General features: G+C 36.9%; 1 protein-coding gene across 1 annotated transcript in view; it reads left to right on the top strand.

The window, feature by feature from the left end:
* lmbrd1 (LMBR1 domain containing 1) overlaps positions 1-22,992 on the top strand; it is a 121,275-nt gene that overhangs the window by 81,876 nt on the left and 16,407 nt on the right. Inside the window, exons 12-14 of the mRNA XM_067422104.1 lie at positions 1,065-1,169; positions 1,629-1,778; positions 4,750-4,831. Coding sequence (XP_067278205.1) covers positions 1,065-1,169; positions 1,629-1,778; positions 4,750-4,831 — 337 coding nt within the window. The remainder of the gene's footprint in view (positions 1-1,064; positions 1,170-1,628; positions 1,779-4,749; positions 4,832-22,992) is intronic.

The following is a 22,992-nucleotide window of genomic DNA, read 5'->3' as shown; positions in this document are numbered from 1 at the left end:
CAAAGCCACTAAACCACAATCTGCAAGTACAACAATGTACATGCATCTAAATGAAATAGAAGACCCTAAACAGTTTGGCACTTGGTCTGTGGCCGATTGCCTCATAAAAAGATCTGATGACCGCTGAAATAAATTCTATTTATGAATCAGAAATAAGTACGCTTTTCATCATTTAGTGCTTTTGGAAGAGATTTCAAATCCTTCAATCTTTTTCAAGTAGGGTAATGATCAGTTTCCATGTTCTTGAATAAAATATGATCGCTTGTTTCATTCGCTACTTAAGATGTCTTGATTAAACCAAATTGTTCAGGAATCCAAACCATTGATTGCAGCAATTAGGCCATGTGAAAAGGGAAAAAGAAAAGTAATTTGCAAAGAGATAAGACATGCAGGCCGGAGAATTATTGCTCATGCTTCCAGAAACATTTCTAATTTGTGCGTCATGATGTCACTGACCATATTCCATCCTCGATTATGAGGGCAACAGGTAAGGTCAGTGTGATTTTTGCACATTTCAGCTCCAGTGGAGTTATGGAGGACAAGCTGCCAACGGAAGAGGCATTGTCATTTGTATGAGCCAGCAACTCTTCCAGGAAAAGCAGGACCATTTTTAGCTTGACTTTCAAACAGTTCTGCCATGTACTTCCTGTGACTCTTTTGAGATGGAATGCATTGGAAACAGTCGGAATTGCTGAAAGATTACCCCAGAGTTATGAAGCGATATATCTCGCACAGGAGTGGCAGTATTTTAGGCCACCACTGAGAGTGTAAGTGTATATATATCCTTTGTGCCTCCAGCATTGTATTGTTTAGGAAACATGCATCACTTACTCTAAAAACCACTCCAGTACACAAAGAAAAGGCATTGAAAGCGGACAACACTATGGCCTTCCGGCCATCTCCATTGTCAGGTTAATAGTTCTTTTAGTTGACACTGAGACCTGACAGTAGTGTTTGCTGTGTGTGTGACTGTTTTGTAGCCCTTGTGAGTGTCTGTAACAGACAAAGGCTGGATGTGTGGAGTTGCCATCAAAAACTGGTTGATGTTTCTCTTCCTTCTTCAGGTTTTCCCACTGGACTATGTTCTCATCACCACCATCACCATGTACTTTGTCTTCACCTCCATGGCCGGGATTCGTAACATGGGCATCTGGTTCTTTTGGATACGGGTGAGACACAACATTTTCATCTCCATTCACCTGCTTTATTAAGAAATTTTACGCTGGCAAAGTGTTGCTGTACTGGATTGTATTGATTTCAATTTAATCTGTTTTAAAATATATATATATATATATATATATTTCATATAATATAACAATAACTGTTGTATGTACAGTATATGTTATTGTAAAAATATTAATATAAAATAAAAATTTTAAAATATAACATAAACACACACATCACACATTCTTTATAATATATATATATATATATATATATATATATATATATATATATATATATATATATATATATATATATATATTAAGAGAACGCTTATGAAATCATTGTTAAGTGGTCTCTTAATTTTTACCAGAGCTGTAACTGAACATTTCTGCAGTTCATAGTGCTGTAGACTATAGACTCAGTCATATTTGTAATATAAGGATCTTTTTCTTTTTGTGCAGCTGTATAAGATCAGGCCTAAGAAAACCCGACCACAGGCCCTCCTCTTCCTCTGCATGATCCTCCTCCTCATCGTCCTCCACACCAGCTACATGATCTACAGTCTGGCCCCGCAATACGTCATGTATGGCAGCCAGAAATACCTGCTGCAGGTGAGATGTGGGTTTGTTTGTGTAACAGTCAATCCCCTTTGCTACACTGCATCAGGATTACAGGATTACAGCTGTCATATTCTGAGCAAACAGGGCCCACGCCGGTGACATAAGTATGTAATGATCAACCCTTTACAAAGCAAGTGTTTGAAAGCCTTTCAAAACCTTCTCTCCCGACTCTTCAAAACCCATTAAAGGCCTCCCTGCATCTGTTCTTTATTTCTTTTTTACTTCTTCAAAGGTCTGTACATTTATGTGCCGTTAAAACGGTACGCTTTGTATCGTTGACCTGTTCAAGTATGAACGCTTGCCTGCATGTTCTTTACTGCGAATCTATCCATCCTGTCTACTATACACCCTGAAACTTTTACCATAAAAGCTGATCCACGTTGCAGCTTATTCTGGCCAAGAACCACCCACTCAGACAGGAAGAGATCTTCAGACATACATGTGACACCTCTGTCCACACGTTATGTGTGGACAGACACGTTTTTCAGACACGTTTTTATTATCTAAATGATACCAAAGTAATAGAACGACTCAACAGAAAGTTTGATAAAGCTAATCAATCCAGGTGCACATGTCAGTTTCAGTCAGTGCTTGCCATTTTTATTTGCACTATACATCATGTGGTCATCGAACGGTCTGTGAACGGCCCATGGGCATCTGAGGCTGAAACTGACAAACTCTTCATCAGTCAAATCTGATTTCTGTTCACTTCCTGGAAGGCTAGCAGTCATTCTGCATCTGTCCAGTGGTGCATGTTATCCCGTTTGATTACTTCCAAAAGTTATGCTGCCTTTACGTAAATACAAGCTCAAATGAAGGATAATTTGCTGTGAGTCTGACAAGCTGTCGGAAGGCTGATGGGGCGAATCGTCTGCCTAGGACAGAGAATGAAGAACAGCTCGTGGCAAGATCGAACCTCCCGTTCTACTCTGTAAACATCACAGCATGTGTCGAAATCTGACCAGTTACATCTGTCCTTCGCCCCTCTGCAGCATCAGATGTAAATATTTAAATAAGCATAAACGAATAACCGAGAATTGCATATGCTTTTCAGGATTTTGCACAATGCCCAATTGAAATGACATGAGAATGCTTTTTTAATTCCACTTGAATTTATAATTTGTAAAAGGTAGAAAACAGGATGCAAAATTGGATTTTAATGGTAGAAAGAGTGATTTACTCAGGTGCAATTATAAGAAATTCAGGTAACACTTCACACACAGAGAAAAAGGGTGTCAAAATTTTACTTTTAGGGGTAAAACAGCTTGTCCTGGTTCAATAGCCTTAAAAGGACATATTTGTAACTTTTTTACTCCTAAAATGTGCATATTAGTACCCTAGAGTACAAATACATACCTTAAAGTACTACTATGAACTTTTTTTGTGGTACAAAAGGTACAAATATGTTCTTTTAAGGGTACAAGCTGCTGTACCCCTGTTTGGACCCCTAAAGGTACAATTTTGGAAAAAAAAAATGTCTCTGTGTATTTGTGTCTTTGGTACATATATCAGTAAATTATCAGTAATATCAGTAAATTATGCATAAATCCATACAACTAACCCTTAACCAAACCCTAATCCTACTTTAAACCTATAGTAACTACATGTTGTTAATTAATATTATTTAGTATTTAAATATATTATTACACTGAAACAATGAAATAAAAATAAAATAAAGTGTAACCGAAATTCATATAACTGCAGTTTTTATTAGCTAGAAAAAAGTTATTCATGAATTATTTAATTATTTAAAAAAAATAATATTGTTTAATCAATCAAATATTTATTATTTTATAAATATGTATTATTTTAATATTTATATAATTGGTTTTAATTTTGGCACACGCAGTAGTAGATGGAAAAAACATTCAGGGAAAATATATTTTATGCTTATACATTTTTAAAGAAAAAATGCAGTCACTTGTAACACAGCAATAGTAAAATATTTGTATTGTATACATAAATAATAGTGCATAAAGTATTTAAATATTAGTTTTCTAGTTAGATTAATGAATTCTGCACAATAAGACCCAGAATGTGTTAAGAAAGAAATTAGAATCACTTCTAAATTCATGTGATATTAAATGGTGAAATGGAGACTGTATGAATTAGAATGCTGCATGCATAATTTATTCATACAATTTAATATTCTATTTTAATTCTTTTAAATAATTATTTAATCTTGCATAAACATCAATACATTACCTCGAAGTGCCTGGAATGTGTCATTGAAACTGAATTTTTGTACACATTCCCATATTGTAATAACTCAAAAATCTTATGAGTCAGTCTGCCTCTTATAATCAGCATTTGTCGTATAAAGTTGTGCAGAACGAGTCAGTAAGAACTTTGTTTGCTTTACCGTGTTATCAGTATTCTTGTAAGAGAGGGTTCTAGAAATATAAGTGTTGTTATGCCAATTGAGTTCAATTATAAATTGGCTCTTTAAAATGACAAAAGTGTGCTTGACAACACCACATGTTTGCATGGCAGGTTATAATGCTCTTCTCCATCATCTGATTAATTACTACTGCCATAATCAATGCTAACATTGTTTTTACATGTTTTAAACAGTTTTTACAGTTTTTTTTCTTTAGCACTTATAGTGTCATTCCCATACCATTGCACCAGGAATATAGTATAATGAGTCTAATTAAATAGAAAGGTGGCGTTGAAAATATTGACAACGACTTAATTTAAATACTGCAGGGTTATTAAACTGGACTGCTATTAGTGAACATTATTTTACACTGAAATAATGTACACAAAACAGTCTCGTGAATTTGTCCCAGATTTTAAGGAGTAATCAAGTAATGTAATTTTTTTTTTTTTTTAATTACAAATAAAAGTAAGGCTATTGCATATGGTTAACTTGCTTGCATTTAGAGTAATATTCCACATGTCAAATTGGTCTTACTGTTTTGGTCTTTTTTTTTTGTTCTTTGTTTTGGTTTGTCCACAGACCCCAGTGCCCACACCAAATTCATCACACGGCATTCACACTGCTGCCATCACCAAGATATGTGACGCAGATGCTCCAGAAGGTATGATTTTTAAAAGACCTTTAAATACCCGCGTTATAACTAATCCAGCATTACAATGTAGCCAACTAAAACTCACCTATTAGGACACAGGCCTTCTTCAAATTTCAATACTCTGGATACTGGCTGGCAATTTTGGAAATAGTCCAACTAGTAAAATATGTATGTTTATATAAAATACCATGTCAACGAACGTAGATGAAACTAAATGACTCACTCATCCAAAATTGTATCCACGGCTGGATCAAGTCACTCTTCAAAATGCAAGCGTTCTTCGTCAGAGTCCCACTCTTCTTTGTAGAAAAATGTGAACTCTTTCTCACTGTCCAGGATCATCTCAAGAGCTTCCTCACCTGTGTAACATGCCATTGTTGGGGGCGATTACCATGTTGCATAGATCGCCTCAGTACATTATCTTATGAATGCGCGTGGGTGTGGTCAAATTAACGTTAATGAGCTGAGCCTTGAGAACTGTACATCTCTTATACAGATAACATTGCAGGAGAAGATTTGTTTTAAATGAGAATTGTTTTATTTAAAAGTAGACATTTCAAGCTTTCTTTAGACATACGTTGCATTTTTGTGATATATGTTTTCGCTGAGTTTTACTTCATTATTCAGACGTCTTTCAGAAAGTTTCTCGTGGAGAGAGAGACAGGTGAAAGCGCACCCTGTTTATTTTCTTTATTTTACAAAAACAGAATGTTTCGCTGTTATTGTGAGTGCACATAAATAAAAGAATATAAATAGTTTATAACGATGACTTGCACTCATATGTATGGCCAAAAATAAGAGTATTTTAAGTGGTTTTTGCTGTCATTTGAAAAAATCGAGCAAAACCAGTCGAGAATAAGGGTTAATCAGTAAGACTGACCCACACACAGTCCAGCATCAGTAGATAAACGTTCATCATTCCAATATGGAGGTTGATGAGAAGTTTAAAGAGAGAGATATATCATGGAATATTTTTTTTTTATTTTTTATTTTTTTGCTCAATGCTTTCCTCCTGCAAAGAAGTTTTTTTTACGTGTAGAGGTGTTAAATGTACAGTAGCAAAAAGAGCCTGTAAAATTCTTAAGGGTCTATATATTTTTATTTAATTAACAATTATTTTTATTTTTTATTATTATTTATTTTTGTGTTTGTGTGGGTGGGTGGGTGGGGGGGGTGTTCTGGTTGTTTAAGATAAAATGAAACTGGAGAACTGTTTTACCTCCTGTAAAGTGTTACTTCTTTGATCCTCCAATAAAAATATTTGACAAAAAAAAAATTCTTAAGGGTCTAAGAGAGGGCAGAACATGGTCATGTATTTTTTTCTTTTGACAAGAAACCTTTACGAACATTATAAGTGTATTTCAGGTGAAAATATGTATTGTGTGGCTCCTTTAAAAGGGTCTTTGGCTGTGGAGCGCAAATGTGACCGTCCACATTTCCAGCACATTGGTTCCTTCAGTATTGTTCCTATCTTCCCATTCATCTTCTCTGCTATTTAAAAAAAAAGAAGAAGAAAAGAAAAAGTAAAGTTTTCTGAATCAAGCAACTCTGAGATGAATCACCTCAACACAAACATTGAATTAAAGCATTACAAAATAGTAAATCTTAAAAAAAAATATTGATATTAAAGGGTTAGTTCATCCAAAAATGAAAATGTGATGTTTATCTGCTTACCCCCAGTGCATCCAAGATGTAGGTGTCTTTGTTTCTTCATTAGAACACAAATGAAGATTTTTTAACTTCAACCATTGCAATCTGCCAGTCATAATGCATGTGATGGATAACAACTCTGAGAGTAAAAAAAAAAAAAAAAAAAAAAAAAAAAAAATTGCTTGGACAACATGCACAAAAACCCTGCTGCTCCTGACAACATTAATATATTAAGACTCGAACCAATCGGTTTCTGTGAGAAACCGAAAAGTATTTGTTTGTTTTTTTACCTCATATCCAGACGAATCTCACCTAGTGTTCCTATCCACTATGGATCCGTCTGGTAAGGTCAAACTGGCACGATCTCATACATATATATATATATATATATTAGATGAGATTCGTCTGCATACGAGGTAAAAAATAACAAATACTGTTCGGTTTCTCACGGAAACCGATCGGTTTGTGTCTTAATATATCAATGTGTCGTCAGGAGCAAGTCATTTCTAAATCGCATAGGGCTTTTGATTGTGAAATTAGCTGTTGATTAATAAAATGCAGCTAATAGCTGTTGTTTTGATGTAAAGTAAACTCCATTAAATCTGCATATAGTGCAGGACATGAAGATGGGATTTATATCCGTTTTGCGGAGACACATATATGTGCCGAAGTGTAAATTAAATTGTTTTGATAAATCATAGCTTTTAAGCACATGTTCTCCAGGTCATGCTTAATGGGTTGTTCATAAAAGCTGAAATGTGCCCAGATGGCGGCTTTTAAAGTATTTGGAGCAGTTTTCATTACTCGCATCTCGCCTCCCTCTGCCATTGTATGCTACAACGACAAAGCATGTACGTGACAAATAACATTATACGTTACGGCAGTAATGTTAAAACCAGTTATAATTAGTGAACCGATACCTAATTGTCCTCGTCTGCATCGCGATGCATCAAAGAAACTATTAATTTCGACACCCCTAGTGCCCTGACCTCTGTCCGCAACTAAAAGCAACCAACAGTGTCATGTGAGCATCAGAACTGGACCACGGAACGATGGAAGAAGGTTGCCTGTTCTGATGAATCACGTTTTTCTTCTTTTACATTACGTGGACGGCCAGGTGCACGCTTACTTGGGGAACACATGGCATCAGGAAACCTTGGGTCCTGTCATCCATATGGATGTTACTTTCACACGTACCACCTCCCTAAGCATTGTTGCAGACCATGTACACCAGTGGTCAGCAAAATTGGCCCGCCAGCAATAATATCTGGCTCGCATTTGCAGCCAGATTATTTTGATAGTGGCTGGTTCTAAAATAGATCTGTTATGATAGTGTAACAGACATGATAGTAAGACACACCTCTAAAATAGTCATCATAAAATGTGCGGTATGAAAAATCAAACAGTGAACCATTGAAATGTCTGCTTATAATGAGGAGCCTCAGCACCAACACGTGAACAATAACCAACCAAATTCAGCTTCCTTTTATAAAAAATTATTGACAAGACAACCAGCAAAAAAAAAAAAGGTGCAATGCTGCTTCGTCTTGTGGTGTCGTCTGATATTATATTCTTTACAAAAAGCGACAACTTCATTGCAGATAAGGTGCATTCACAAAACCAGGTAGAATGAACGCATTATTGTCTTTCCATTCTTCTTTGTGTGCCCTATTTTTACTGTAGACTTTCCTCTTTAGACTCTTTGATAGACTCTTTTTTAGACTCTTCTTTAGCCTTTAAAGTTAACATCACTCTGCATGTGACATAATAGCATACCTCCAGCATGAAAACAATTTAAGAAAATGCAGTTTAGTACATGAGGATGCCAAGGAATAAAAGTTGTGTAAAAGTTGGCTATGTCAAATATTTATTACAATAAGTTAGGCTCCATTATGCAACAAGCTAATTAAAATACACTTTTATAAATCAAAATATGGAAAGAGGAAATAATAAAACAGTTCGTTTAGAGTATGACTCAAACATTGGGCTTATTCAAGTCCTTTTTATTTTGAGTTATTTTTATCCTTTCCGCGTCTCCCACATATGTGTGTTTTAGCAAGGTGATCTGTGTTGCAAATTAGTGAATGAAAATACTTGCCAGGTTACGTGTCACTACTGCTTTATTTATTTATAAATCAAATTTTGTATCTGAGTAACAGCTCAGTAGCAGTTACAAAAGACACTATGACAGTATGTCACAGGCAATTCTAGTTGCATTTTTCATCAATTCATTTCTTAAATATCCCTTGAACTATGTTCTGGCCCACCATCTAGTGGCAATTTTTTTTGGCCTGATTCAAAACTTAGTTGCTGACACTTGATCTACACGCTTTCATGGAAACAGTATTCCCTGATGGCTGTGGCCTCTTTCAGCAGGTTAATGCACTCTGCCACAGAACAAAAATGGTTCAGGAATGGTTTGAGGAGCACAAGAAGTTTGAGGTGTTGACTTGGCCTCCAAATTCCCCAGATCTCAATCCAAACGAGCATCTGTGGGATGTGCTGAACAAACAAGTCCCCACCTCACAAGGACTTCAAAGATCTGTTGCTAACATCTTGGTGCCAGATCCCACAGCACACCTTCAGGGGTCTAGTGGAGTCCATGCCATGACGGGTAAAGCAGCAAAAGGGGGACCAACACAATATTAGAAAGGTGGTCATAATGTTTTGTGTTTTTTTTTAATGCAAGATGCGATTAATCGATTTGACAACACTAACAACAATTTCACACCATTCTTTTAAATTGTAACAATCACAATTTTGCTGTTTTTATTGTATTTTTGATTTAAAAAATAGCCTTGGTGAACATGAGACTTCTTACATTGTAAAAATTTTATCACAAACCTTTGAACAATTGTGTACTTTATTATATATACTCATCGTAAAAAGCATTGTTAATTATGCTAGTTAATTTTAAAATAATAGAACAATATAAAACTATAAATGAATAAATATAAAAGCAATCTTTTAAGTTTATTGCAAAATAATAATTTGTATGCAAGAAGCTTGAGAGGCTCAATTACATCGTTCACAATGCTTCATGAGAGTGGATCTCTTCTGCCACAATTTACGTTTTCATGGTAACAGTAAATTGGTGTCTTCAGAATTATGTTGGCAGTTTAGTTCTTCACTGGGAATTTTGCAATTAAACTCAACTGAAATCACACTTACGGTTTCTGCAGAAGCATATATCATCCATTAACAACCTCAGAGCTCAACCTCAGAGGTCTGTTTTGAAAGGTTTATATGTTATTGTTGAACATCAGTTTCTCTGTGGAGAAAATGAATGGGATTTTTACTTCTGGAACCCAACTGTTGTGCTCTTCTCACCTATTATATATGCATCAATCTGATATTTACCTGTTCTTTCTGAACTATTTGTGTTCTTGATTACAGTGAGGTGGCCATGCAAATACTAGCTTGACTATATATCAGTCGCCCCCTCTGATCCAAACAGTTCTAAATATTTATTTGTATGTCAGCTATGAAGAGATGAGCAGAGTTCTCGGTAAATAGAACAAAATGGATTCCGCAGAGGACGGTATGCATATAGAAGCAGCAGCTATTAATGATGATAGATGTGAGATGAAATCGCAAACCAGCAGGAGACAGACTCAGAATCGGAATAGGTGCGACGGTCCATTGCATTTTTGTACTGCTGTATCCGAATGTATTTTGTCCGAGTTTTAACATATCCGAGTGTTTGGTTATGTGTGCTCAGCCAATGAGGAAAGACTTATAATAGTCTTGATAATACAAAGATATGAAATTAGATGTCATTCCTAGAGAACGTGACCCTTGCAACTTAGCTCTGCGTTCATTACGAAAGGGTGAGACGGCAGATAACACAGTCTGTCCGAGAGAGATCTACATTCATTAAAATGTTGTAAAATTAGTGGCTTAAACCAGCAAAAGTGTTAATTACGATCTATAAGGTTAATTGCCACTATACATTTGCAGTTAATTGCAGATAGATCTATGTCTTTTGAGTGCAGTGCACAAAGGCAGCATCTAGTTCAATGTATTACAGAGACTGCAGTCAGAGATCGTTTTCTCAGGATGGCAGAAGGGGGGAAATGCGACTTAAAAATACCAGATTTACTGAGCTTTGATATAATGTTTTAACAGCAAGATATCATGCTCTGCATTGTGACGAGTGATTTTAAGCTCTTTAACATCTAGTTAATTTAATACTCGGTCTGTCTCTCAGCATGTTTTTGACACATTTTATGAGATCAACTTCAAAACCTGGGAAATAGAGCTATAAGTTATTCCTTAATGTCACGGCGGATTCAGATGGGATTGGATAAGGTTTGATATACTGCCATCCAGCCTGAGTGTGCAGTCATGATACTTTTTTCCATCCAGAGGAGGGCACTCCGATATTACAATCCAATCTCATTGAAGGATATTAGAATAATAGTGAAATCAAAAATATTAATATGCAATTGGATCAGTGAACCAAGAAGAAGTGGCCAATCTTCCTTAATGTCCTTAAGACGTGTCCCCCATCCGCTGTAACCTTTCCTAAAATATACCTCTGTGCGCTGGGCTATATTCCACTTTCTAATTGCTTCTCACTCACTTCAATTCCTCAGATTCTGCCAGAATATCATACTGACAGGCTAAGAATTTCTTGTTCTCCCCATTTTTATAGGCTGCTATTAAAAATTCAGGTCATGTTAGACCTGACTTCAGCCGCGAAGTGATCGTATTAGCTTGATATTTTACATTTTCTGAAGTAAATGTAAGTGTTGCTTGCTCAACTCACTCCCACAGCAGTTGCTATGCGGTTGTTATATTGTTCTGATTCTGAATAGTTCCAAACATGTTTCTGTGCTGTTGCTAGGGGGTTCTATGTGGTTGCTAGACGGTGTTCAACATGGTTTAAGCATATTTCTACACTGTTAAAGCCCGGGTCCCTTTAGTGTAAGTAAATGCCACTTGTTCTATCGCCTGCCAGGACAGTAATAGCACACCCATCCTCAAAAAGCTGCATGATTTGAAGGATCATTCATGTTCGTAGCACAAATGGTGCGGTTCAAATGCCTAACCTTAGATACTGTTATGAGCAACAAGATGTCAGAAAAAGCTGAGCAAAAAAACAGTAGAAGATGGTTGTGTTGCATTAGTCCTTGTCTGCGTGAACACTTCCCCATATGCCTCCTTCAAACAATGCTCTGTATCATAACCCAATTAAGTCTCTCAAAAGCCAAAATGAGGCGCTGTCTCGCACAATGGAGGATAAATCTGTGCAACAGAAGTTGCTCTGCGGGTCACCCGAAATTGATCCATCTCCAGTTGACTCGCACTTTAGAACCAGCGTAGTTTTAAGCCGCCTGCTTGCCAACCAGCACAGCCTCCCAATCTGTTTGTGTGGATTTTGGCCTTTTCCCATCTGCAGTCGGTCTGCGGAGCTCAGTCATTGTGTTTCTGCCACCTACCCATCATCAGCAAAACGCCTCATTACTGTTTTCAGATAGAACAGTGCAAGACAAGCTGTACACCATCCATTAGCACGGGACTCTCCATCGCTTCACTGTGGGAGATGTGATTTCCATTTGCTTTTATTACAATTACTGTTCACATCAGTGTGATACAGCTTTTGGTAAAATGGTTAGGGGAAAAAACGGTGCAATAAAAGGTTTTTGACAATCTACATCAATATGGAAGCATTTAAAATTGTCCTCAATATTAGCTAATTTTATCTTAACCAAGTTTCCTCTGCTGAGGTCTGAATCCATTAGGCACGCTGAGTGGAATTAAAAGCTCTCAGCAGTTTGTTTGTGATACAAGTTAATCGACAAAAATGCTTATTATTCCGGTTTTATTTCTGAATCATCTGTCTGTATCTTTCTCCAGATGGCGTATCGCAACCAATATTTGACTGTTCCTGTGGTTGCCTCTGATATTGAGACTCTCGCCTCATTATCGGGGCTTGATTTCTGTGATTGGAGTCACTCTGGCTGAGAGGCGTCTGTTTTTTCACCCTAAATGATTTCTCAGATCATTGCAGTGAAGTCAAATTTGTTGTCTTTGTTCTAGATATTGGGAACAGGCTAACGTTTTTTTCCACGCCTGAGTCCAAAAAGAGACAGTTTTTGATCTGCTTAATGATACAGAGAGCTGGTCAGCTTGGTTGAGGAAGTGAGCGTAAAGGATTGTTATATGTTGACATGATTTATGGCTGTATAATATATGGTAGAGTATTTGGTAGAGGTCATTTGTATGGCTATCATTCAACAGCAACATGAATGATAGTCCAGCTGTAACAAAAAAAACTCTACTTGATATTTGAGCTACTGGATAAATCAGCGTTTCAGGTCAATTATCAGATAGTCTGATAGTCAAATAGCAAATTGGTCTCATTACTTTTGTGTGTGTATATATATATGTATATATATATATATATATTTATATATATATATATATATATATATATATATATATATATATATATATATATATATATATATATATATATATATATATATATATATTAGGGATGCAACAATACAGTTAGTCCATGGTTCAATACATACCTCGTCTTTTAACAAAGGTTTTTCGGTTCAGGTTTTTTTTTGCTATTCTATTCTTAGGTGACAGGAACAGAAAAAGTTAAGGAGAAAATGTCTTTATTGCAATACTCTTTCTTTATTTTACTTAAAAGACTTCAAAACCATTACTTAAACTTAAAACTTTACCTATAAAACCCTTGTACACATTCCCAGTGTATTGTATTATATAAAATAAATATATAAATATATATAAAGATTTGCAGTGGCAGCTCAGAGATGTACTGTAGCATTTAAGTATTAAATTGAATGAATAAATGTAGGCTTAAATTAAAACTACATAGTCTTCAATATACAACATTGATTAAAAGATACTGTATTAAATATCTTTTTTTTTATTACCATCCTTTTAGAGGTTAACTGTCCCTTTAAGGACGAGCGGTTCACTAGGCTGCTGCTGTCAATTAAAGACCTGGTCGCATCACATATATAGACACACGCAATTTTACTTTCACTTTAGATATAACCAACTGTGTTTATATGTTAACCTTGTGTGTATTTGACAGTATTAGCGCAGTAAGTTTAGTTTAGTGCGCGCTTAATGCAAAAGAGTGCATGTATTGAACAGTCCGTGCCTTGCCAGTTAAACATTTCATCCAAATTAAATGTTTAACCGGCAAGACTTTAAAACGCGGGTAAACACCCCCTAACTTTAGTGCATATGATTGGATATTTGCTCATATCAGCGCGTAGACTCACAGGCACACTCAAAAAGAGCCGAAATAAACTGAGAGGAATATTTCAAACAGAGGGAAATGAAAATAATTAACTAAATGCAAAACCGAAAAAAACGCAATTCACCAGCGTTGAACCAGGAATGCCGTACTGAATGGTTCAATATTACATCCCTAATAGATATACACTCACCTAAAGGATTATTAGGAACACCATACTAATACTGTATTGGACATCTTTTCACCTTCAAAACTGCCTTAACTCTATGTGGCATTGATTCAACAAGCTGCTGAAAGCATTCTTTAGAAATGTTGGCCCATATTGATAGGATAGCATCTTGCAGTTGATGGAGATTTGTGGAATGCACATCCAGGGCATGAAGCTCCCGTTCCACCACATCCCAAAGATGCTCTATTGGGATGAGATCTAGTGACTGTGGGGGCCATTTTAGTACAGTGAACTCATTGTTATGTTCAAGAAACCAATTTAAAATGATCCGAGCTTTGTGACATGGCCCATTATCCTGCTGGAAGTAGCCATCAGAGGATGGGTACATGGGATGGACATCATCAGAAACAATTCTCAGGTAGGTCGTGGCATTTAAACAATGTCCAATTGGCAATAAGGGGCCCTAAAGTGTGCCAAGAAAACATCCCCCACACCATTCCACCACGACCAGCCTGCACAGTTGTTACAAGGCAGGATGGATCCATGTTCTCATTCTGTTTACGCCAAATTCTGACTCTACCATCTGAATGTCTCAACAGAAATTGAGACTCGTCAGACCAGGCAAAATTTTTCCAGTCTTCAACTGTCCAATTTTGGTGAGCTCTTCAAATTGTAGCCTCTTTTTCCTATTTGTAGTGGAGATGAGTGGTACCCGGTGGGGTCTTCTGCTGTTGTAGCCCATCCGCCTCAAGCTTGTTGTGGCTTCACAAATGCTTTACTGCATACCTCGGTTGTAACGAGTTGTTATTTCAGTCAAAGTTGCTCTACTATCAGTTTGAATCAGTCAGCCCAATCTTCTCTGACCTCTAGCATCAACAAGGCATTTTTGCCCTCAGGACTGCTGCATACTGGATGTTTTTTTTTTTTTTTCATTCTTTGTAAACCCTAGAAATGGTTGTGCGTGATAATCCCAGTAACAGAGCAGATTGTGAAATACTCAGACCAGCCCGTCTGGTAACCATGGCACACTCAAAATTGCTTAAATCACCTTTCTTTCCCATTCTGACATTCAGTTTGAAGAGAAAATGATATCAGTTTGGATGCTGATATAGTCGTAGTGATTAAAATGATGCTAATGGACACAAAATTGTCCTTTATTGAGCTCTTTTTTTGTCTTAAAGAGAAATGAAGGACTCTTTTTCTCTTTCAAAGAGTAATAAATGACAAAAAGCATGTTAAGACAGAGGGCCTCAAGTAGCTGCTTAATTATTGTAATTGAATGAGTAGTCAATTCAGCCCTTTCCCCGATTCTCTCCAGGCTCTCAACCTATCAACTGTCACTTTGAGACGCTTGGTGAGACGAGAGTTTCCTGGCCCCACGTGTCTCCGTCCTCTCTGTACCTGTTGACCTGCAGCAAAAGCCTGCCTTTCTAGCTGGCCTGTAGATGAAAGAATTGAATAATATCGACTTTTTCTCGCTCTCTCTGCTTTTGTTGCCGTTTTTCATCTGCAGTCCACTCGCTCTGCCAGATAGTTCCCTCTTGTGCAGCAGCCCGAGTCTTCTCATCACTCTGGAAGCTGCTCTGTCTTGCGTAACAGCCCTTGCACAACCAGGCGTGAGTGGGAGGAAGTGTCAAGCAGGGAGAACACATGCGACAGGGAGGGCGCGGTATCCAACCAAGAGCATCTCTCCCCGTAGGGCCCGACCCGTGCTCTCGAACCCCGCCATTTCCACGCCTCAAGTCGACAGAGCAAGAGGCGAGTCCTGCTTCACAGAGCACAGCTTGGATTGGCAATAATGCCAGGGTTGGGTTGTCCATGCTCTTGGAGAAAAGTGCTTTGTGTTTGAGTGATGGAGAGTGTCAATTAGTGCCAGGCGGTATGATGGGAAATACTGTACGACAGTAGAAATGTGTCATCCGGTAAGGCAGTAGATATATTTGTGTTGCTGGTAGTTGGCAGGACTGCTTTACGTTATTTTCACGTGAAAATGAAATACAAATAAATGTGAAAATGCAGAGGGTGACATCCTAAACAAGTGAAAATTCGGAAGAACTTGTTTTTATGGAGTGTTGTAAGAGTTTTGTTGATCACAGTTGCCAAGCATCTTAGCTACTCAACACATTTATATAAACTTCAGTTGATGTGCAGGTAGGTGCAGGTATATTGACTAATTCATGACTTTAAATGTGGCATCCAGTCTGAGTTTTGAGTTTGTGTTTGTTTCATATGTACATTTCATGTGTGTGTGCATGTGGGGCCTAAAACTTTTAGAAAATGTAAGAAAATGTAAATGTAAATATTTATTTTACCGGCCATGAAACATTCCAGTGAAGACTCACAATTTTCTATTCCATTTTTGATACCACAGCTAAACCTACTAGCCTGATTAATATAAATTTAAAGCAATTCAGTAATACAATACGAGCAAAAGCACAAATAAATTCAATGTAATAAGTTACAAATAAAATAAACAGTGCTTTAGGTCTGACAGTAGTTTCCAGGTACATGAATTTAATAAAAACAAATGTAAGATAACACTATATAAGATATACCTTACATTTTCTTTTATTAAATTCCTGTACCTGGAAACTACTGTCAGACCTAAAGCACTGTTTATTTTATTTGTAACTTATTACATTGAATTTATATATATATATATATATATATATATATATATATATATATATATATATATATATATATATATATATATATAAAATATATATATATATATATATATATATATATATATATATATATATATATATATATATATATACATAATGATGTTTTGCTTGGTCCCCTCAAAGTTGTGTTAGTTATATATATATATACTAACGCAACTTTGAGGGGACCAAGCAAAACATGATTATGTATTTCTGCCCTGCTAGCGACATTAGACATCAACGAAACAGCAAACACTAATACTTTTATAACTAGCACGGCTTATGCAACCAGGAAAATGTTCCTTGGTGAACATTGGTTATTGGGAACCACCCTGGTGTGGTTAATTCCTAGAACTACGCGGTGAGAAAGCCCCTATTGAAATAAAGCGATTATTGTGCCCCATTCTGTTCCTTTCTTTTAAAGCATTGCACTTTTGGCCCTCCTTAACTGTCCAATCAGTCAAATCATGTAAATTGACAGTCATAAAATGCAGTCTACTGTTGAACGTTTGCTATTTAAAAGTTATCAAGTTATGAAAGTTCCAAGGCTTTATGTGCAAGCGACTTTGGGCTTAGGATACATGCCCAAATGGTCATATACACACAAAATACGGTGATTGTTCTCATAAACACAGTCAGTTATGTGAACAATAGTTCGGAATTTTTTTTAATGTGTATCGGTATGTTAGAGCCATGCATTCAGTCTTAAAGGTGCACTATGTAGGATTTTTGCAGTACAATATCAAAAACCACCAGGCCAGTGTTATATTTTGTTCAGTTGAGTTCTTACAATATCCCAAATGTTTCCAACTATTTGTAAATCGTAAGAAAATTGCTCGAATCCTAGCCTGATTCTTTTCCACCGGCTGTGAGGTAAAGACCACAATCACGAGATTCTGACCTTAAACCTTCGTTTACGGAAAAGTTACATAGTGTAGCTTTAAAGTGACAGCAGCCTAATAAACCTGCTGCAGCCTGTGTCCTTAATGTTAATAACCTACTGATCTTGACTGAATACAAAAATCTTACCATCATACCACCATTCCAGCTTATCCATACCCTTATATAAAATGAGTCATGCTGTGATATAAGATATATGTTTCTGTCGTAGCATCTACCCTTTCAGTTAAACAGGGTCTGGGATTAATGGGATATTGCTATGCATGCAGAATTTGTTCAAACTGTTGCTGAAGGCATCTAAACTGCTGAATGCACAGCTGTTGAGTCAATTTGACTTAAAAGGCACACCTTGTGTCTTTGCTCTGTGTCTTTTATGCGTTAAACGGGCAACTATTATCATTTTCCTTAGTCTTTCAGATTTATTTTAGCTTGTGCATATCTCTCTTCCTGTCTGTCTCTGCACTCGTTTAATGATATTATATTTGTTCATTTTAGTTCCGATATATGCAGTGTATCTGGAGGATCAAGTATTGTTGCCATGGCTACCAGTCACTTGGTGTGCCAATAGATTCAGGAGCCGCAAATTAAAATGAAACTTACAATGTTCTGCTCTCCCCTCCAGTCGGCCAGGCATAAATTTCCTCATCCTGTCAGATTGATTTCTAACCATGGTCTAATGAACGCATGATGCTTGCCTGGCTCTCCGCAAATGCACAGATGTGGTTTGTTTGGAAAAATATATCCTGTTGATTTTTAATGCACTGATCATAAGAGCTCGAAGCGGTGTTGAAACAAGACAGAAAATAAATAAAGATGAAAAAATGAAATATTCATGCCTCTGTTAAATTATAAGGTATTTTCACACACTCCAAAGCAGATTAAAAGATACTTTAGTTGTATTGTTAAAGGATTAGTTCTCTTTCAAATTAAAATTAGAAAGATAATATTTTGTCATGTCATTTCTAGCCTGTTTGAGTTTCTTTTTCCCCTCCCATGGAACATAACTGGAGATGTTTAACTGAATGTTAATGCTGCCCTTTTCCATAAAAGACGGAAGGGACTGTCAAGCTAAAAACACATTAATATTGATGTATATAATGTGTGCATTATAAGTAGTCTTCTAAAGTTGTAGTTGACTTCAGCATTCAGGAAACTTGGAATATTGCAATTTAGTTTAAAATCTGATTGTTTTTTTTAGTGACAAATTAAGTGTATTAAAGGTACACAATGTAAGTTTTAAAAACATGCATTTTGCAGAAAAACATTGTTTTGGTTGTGCTTTGGCTCTGTGTGACTGTAGATGAATATAGTTATCATACTGCTCATAAAACATTCCCTACCAGGGTTAAGAGATATAAGCAGTTTAGATGAAATTGATCTCAATCTGACTAGCTGAAGATGTTAATGTAGTTATACCCATTAATAGATAAGGTACTTCCTTGAAAATAAATGGCGCTATAGCAAACATAATGAAATGATTAAGCTACATATGCTAATTTATCTGTTCAATTCATATCTTATAAACAGAAATATGTGAACAAGATGCACGTTTTTGGCACTTGTGACCAATATACAGCCTGCTGCAGTTTTTTAATCACAAAACGGCGTAATATTCTAAAAAGTTTAACGTGAGAAACACTTAAGGTGGATTGCACCAATGAGGATTAAATTGACCAAAGTTTAACGCTAATCAAGGAGTTTTAATCTCTTTTTTTTCCTTTTTTTTTTATTGAGCTGGGCTACACAATTTATTTTCAAACGCAGATGAACAAATCAGGGATTGCAATTCTAACCTGTGATTAAAACCTTCATCTATGATTAATTTTCTCTGCTGTGATGGATTCGCCAATTAAATAGCAACAATGTTTCATTTTCCATTTCCTCTTTTATCGACCACCAGAAACTCTTTCTCTAACAATACTAGCTCTTACCGATAAAGGAAATAAAAATGTCGACTGTCTTTATTGCTATGCATAAAGTACTGTTAGAATTAAAGGGCTGATCAAGCAGTATAGGGGGAGCGTTATCCGTCTCCAGGATCAATCCTTATTGGTGCAACTCAGTGCCTTAATGTACTAAAACAGTGATATTAAAAGAACAACTGTAGTTTACACCTTTTTGATGACGCATACTATAAAAAGCTAAGCCCAGAATATAAACGCAATGCATTTTATTTATAATGGTTTTCGACGGGGGGAAAAACGCTTAACCTTGTGTTGCATTTATATTCTGTGTTTATTCGCTTTCCTTTACAAAGTATGCATCAACAATAAGGTGTATAACAAATTTGGTCTTTTAATATCACTGCATTTAATATTACATTATTACTTACTACAAACCTGGAAAAAAATCCTGGCGGGCAGCAGAAGAAAGCCGTATTCTGCCCTCCAGGTGGGCGTTCCTAAGGGTGTTTTAACAGGTGCTTTCCCTGAGGCTGGAGATTTAGCGCACTTTAACTTTCTTGCTTGTTGTGACAACAATCCTATGCCACTCCCACACCACACGTGTTGTTAAAGTGATAGTTTACCCAAAAATTAAAATGTTATGTTTATCTGCTTACTCTCAGGGCATCCAAGATGCAGGTGTGTTTGTGTCTTCAGTAGAACACAAATAAAGATTTTAAACTCCAACCGTTGCTCGTATAATGCATACCAATGGGTTGTATTTCAATGAGAGCTATTAATAAAAAGCACATAGAAAGACGAATCCGTATTAAAGGGAGGGGGGTGAAATGCTGTTTCATGCATACTGAGCTTTTTACACTGTTAAAGACTTGGATTCCCATCCTAAACATAGACAAAGTTTCAAAAACAAATGTTGGACGTTTGATGGAGTATTTCTTTGTCAAAAATACGCCTTCCGGTTTCTCACAAGTTTCGGAGAGTTTTTTTCAAGTATGGCTTGGCTTGACGTTAATAAAACGGAAGGTCCTTGTATGGGCCGTACGAGCTCTTCTCCCGGTAGGGTGCGCGCGCGTGACTAGAGCGAGAGAGGAAATGCACGCCCATAAACACTTCGTGCCCCGCTCCACTTTATTCCTATGGGTGACATCAAGCGACTTCAACGCTTCAGCACAGCATTCCGGGAAGGCAGCGCTGCATTTGAACCGATTTGAACGCAGAAATGACGGGAAGCTTCACAACATCACGCTTAAGTCGTGTCGCAAAGTGGATCTCCACACTCCAAGAAGTGTGTTTTTGACGGATAAAGGTTCGGTCCTGCTTTGGAAGCAGCCGGTGAGTAAAACTGCTTCAAATGTCTATGCTGTTGGCTGTCATCGCGTGAGTAAACATCAGTAAACGACACGATCGCGTGCTTCGTCATTCAAATGCGCTAACGGTTACTCCATTGCTGTTCTATGTATAACGTTACACTAGTCTGACGTGCAAAACCGTTTTGCTTGCTACTGCTAAGGTTTAGTCGCATACAATAGTCCATAAACCGAATCATGTCCTCATAAACTGCGAGTAAACACACACAAATGTTGACAGGCCCCTAAATACAGTACATACCACAGAGACGGACGTCCTGCTGTTGCTGTTTCTCCTGTTCAATTTATTTCAGCCTCCGAATGATTCTGGATCTATTAGCTGAGATCGATAGCCATGGGTTTCTCCACACTTGAGGACGTCACCGCTTTGCGCTTGTCATTCTTTAGCTCCGCCCACACGATACGCCTCCAGGCGCTGTTTTTTTTCCCCGGAAAGACTCGTACAGCCCATATTTCTTTTATAAATATAATAAAACTAAAGACTTTTTGGAGATATGAAGGATGCAATACTACTCTATAGGTACTCAAGATTGACATGAGATTGACTGAAACTGAGTGTTTCACCCCCCCCCCCCCCCTTTAAACACAGCGCCTCGTGACGACACATTGATGTCTTATCGATTGTGATCATTGATGTCTACACGAAACGATTGTTTTTTGTGAGAAAACGAACAGTATTTATATATTTTTTTACCTCAAATACAGCACTATGTACATCAGCCGTCCCCACGCCATCACTGCCTGCAAGTGTGGTCAAATTACACAATATGGCGTAGAGATACGTGCAAGAGATCACTTCCGCCACTTGTATCCCATTGAGATACGCCATATCTTGTACATTTGATCTCACTTGCAGGAAGTGATGGTGCGGTCGTGCCGTTTGTACATAGTGTTGCATTTGAGGTAAAAAAAATGATATAAATACGGTTCGGTTAATACGGAGTTTAAAATCTTCATTTGTGTTCTACTGAAGAAACAAACACACCTACATCTAGGATGCCCTGGGGGTAAGCAGATAAACATCACATTTTGGGTGAACTATCTCTTTAATGTAGCCAGAGCGACTTTTCTGTATTTATGGATATGACGAGATGCACAGGCAAGTGACGCATGTACACAATTTCCTTTAAAAACCATCTAAAATATAAACACTTGGAATGGGCTTACCATAGTGAATCAGACAAAACATGTTTTTTAAGAACTATTGATGCTGTATTGTTTAATTTCGAGCAAAAAAAAGTTACATAGTATACCTTGAGGTTTTGCAATGAAATGAGGGTGAGTAAATAATGACAGGATTTTCATTTCGGAGTGATCGACAGTTAAAAGGAAATCATAATTAATAAAAATCTCTGATCAAGTTTACCTGATTAACTTTAATGTCATTACTCAGCATGCGTTTATTTTCTTATGAACATCTTAGAACTTCAGGAAACTTGGCTAATCCATGTTTTAATTAAACTCTCATTCTCCGTCTCACTGGTGCACATTCCAAATCTGCTCAGCCCTCGCTTTGACTGAAGGGAACATTGGCACTCAAATCTCAAGCACACCTGTGACATTTTTATATTTCAGCTCATTGGATTGAGGGAATGTTCATTATGCGCATTACAAAAAAAAGCATACGCTTCATGGCGTTGCACTGATTGTTTGTTTTTAGTATTACCTTTTGATGTAAACACAGTGCAATAAAATGGCATTATCAATCACATAAACAATGGTAAACTTTCTTTCAGTTAAAAATATGATTTCATAAGGGTCATGTGTCTGACATGGGAAGCCAGGACTCATTTTGATGTTGAAGAAATCAAGTGCCCTACTGTCAGGACTGTTCCCTAGCAACAGCATCAGGGATGTTCAGGAGAGAGTGATGTTTGATGTATTGAAAGATGGCAGATATTTATGCTCGTTTTTCACAACACAAATCGCTGTTTAGTCATTATCTGGATGAATTGGGCTTTGCTCTCACCGAGGTCTGCAGATGCCAGTCATTCTATTGGTCCCCAACCTGAGATTCTTCACCACAGTGTGTTCTTCTGTAGCTTCAGCTGCTGCTGTAATGAAGAGACAGCTAGATAATACACAAATGTGTGTGTGAGTGATGAATTTTTTGAAGGACGGGAGAAATAAGTTGTTTTATGATAGAGTTCTATCGAAGGTGCTTGTTGAATGAATAGAGGAAATGTGTTTTTCAGAATATGCGAAGGCCACAATTGTTTCATTGAATTATTTTTATAGCATAGTATATTGTAAATGTCTTCT

Source organism: Pseudorasbora parva, chromosome 17, assembly GCF_024679245.1.
Source record: "Pseudorasbora parva isolate DD20220531a chromosome 17, ASM2467924v1, whole genome shotgun sequence".
Lineage (NCBI taxonomy): Eukaryota > Metazoa > Chordata > Actinopteri > Cypriniformes > Gobionidae > Pseudorasbora > Pseudorasbora parva.
The sequence above is the reverse complement of the archived record's forward strand: the minus strand, read 5'-3'. Positions and strand labels throughout refer to the sequence as shown.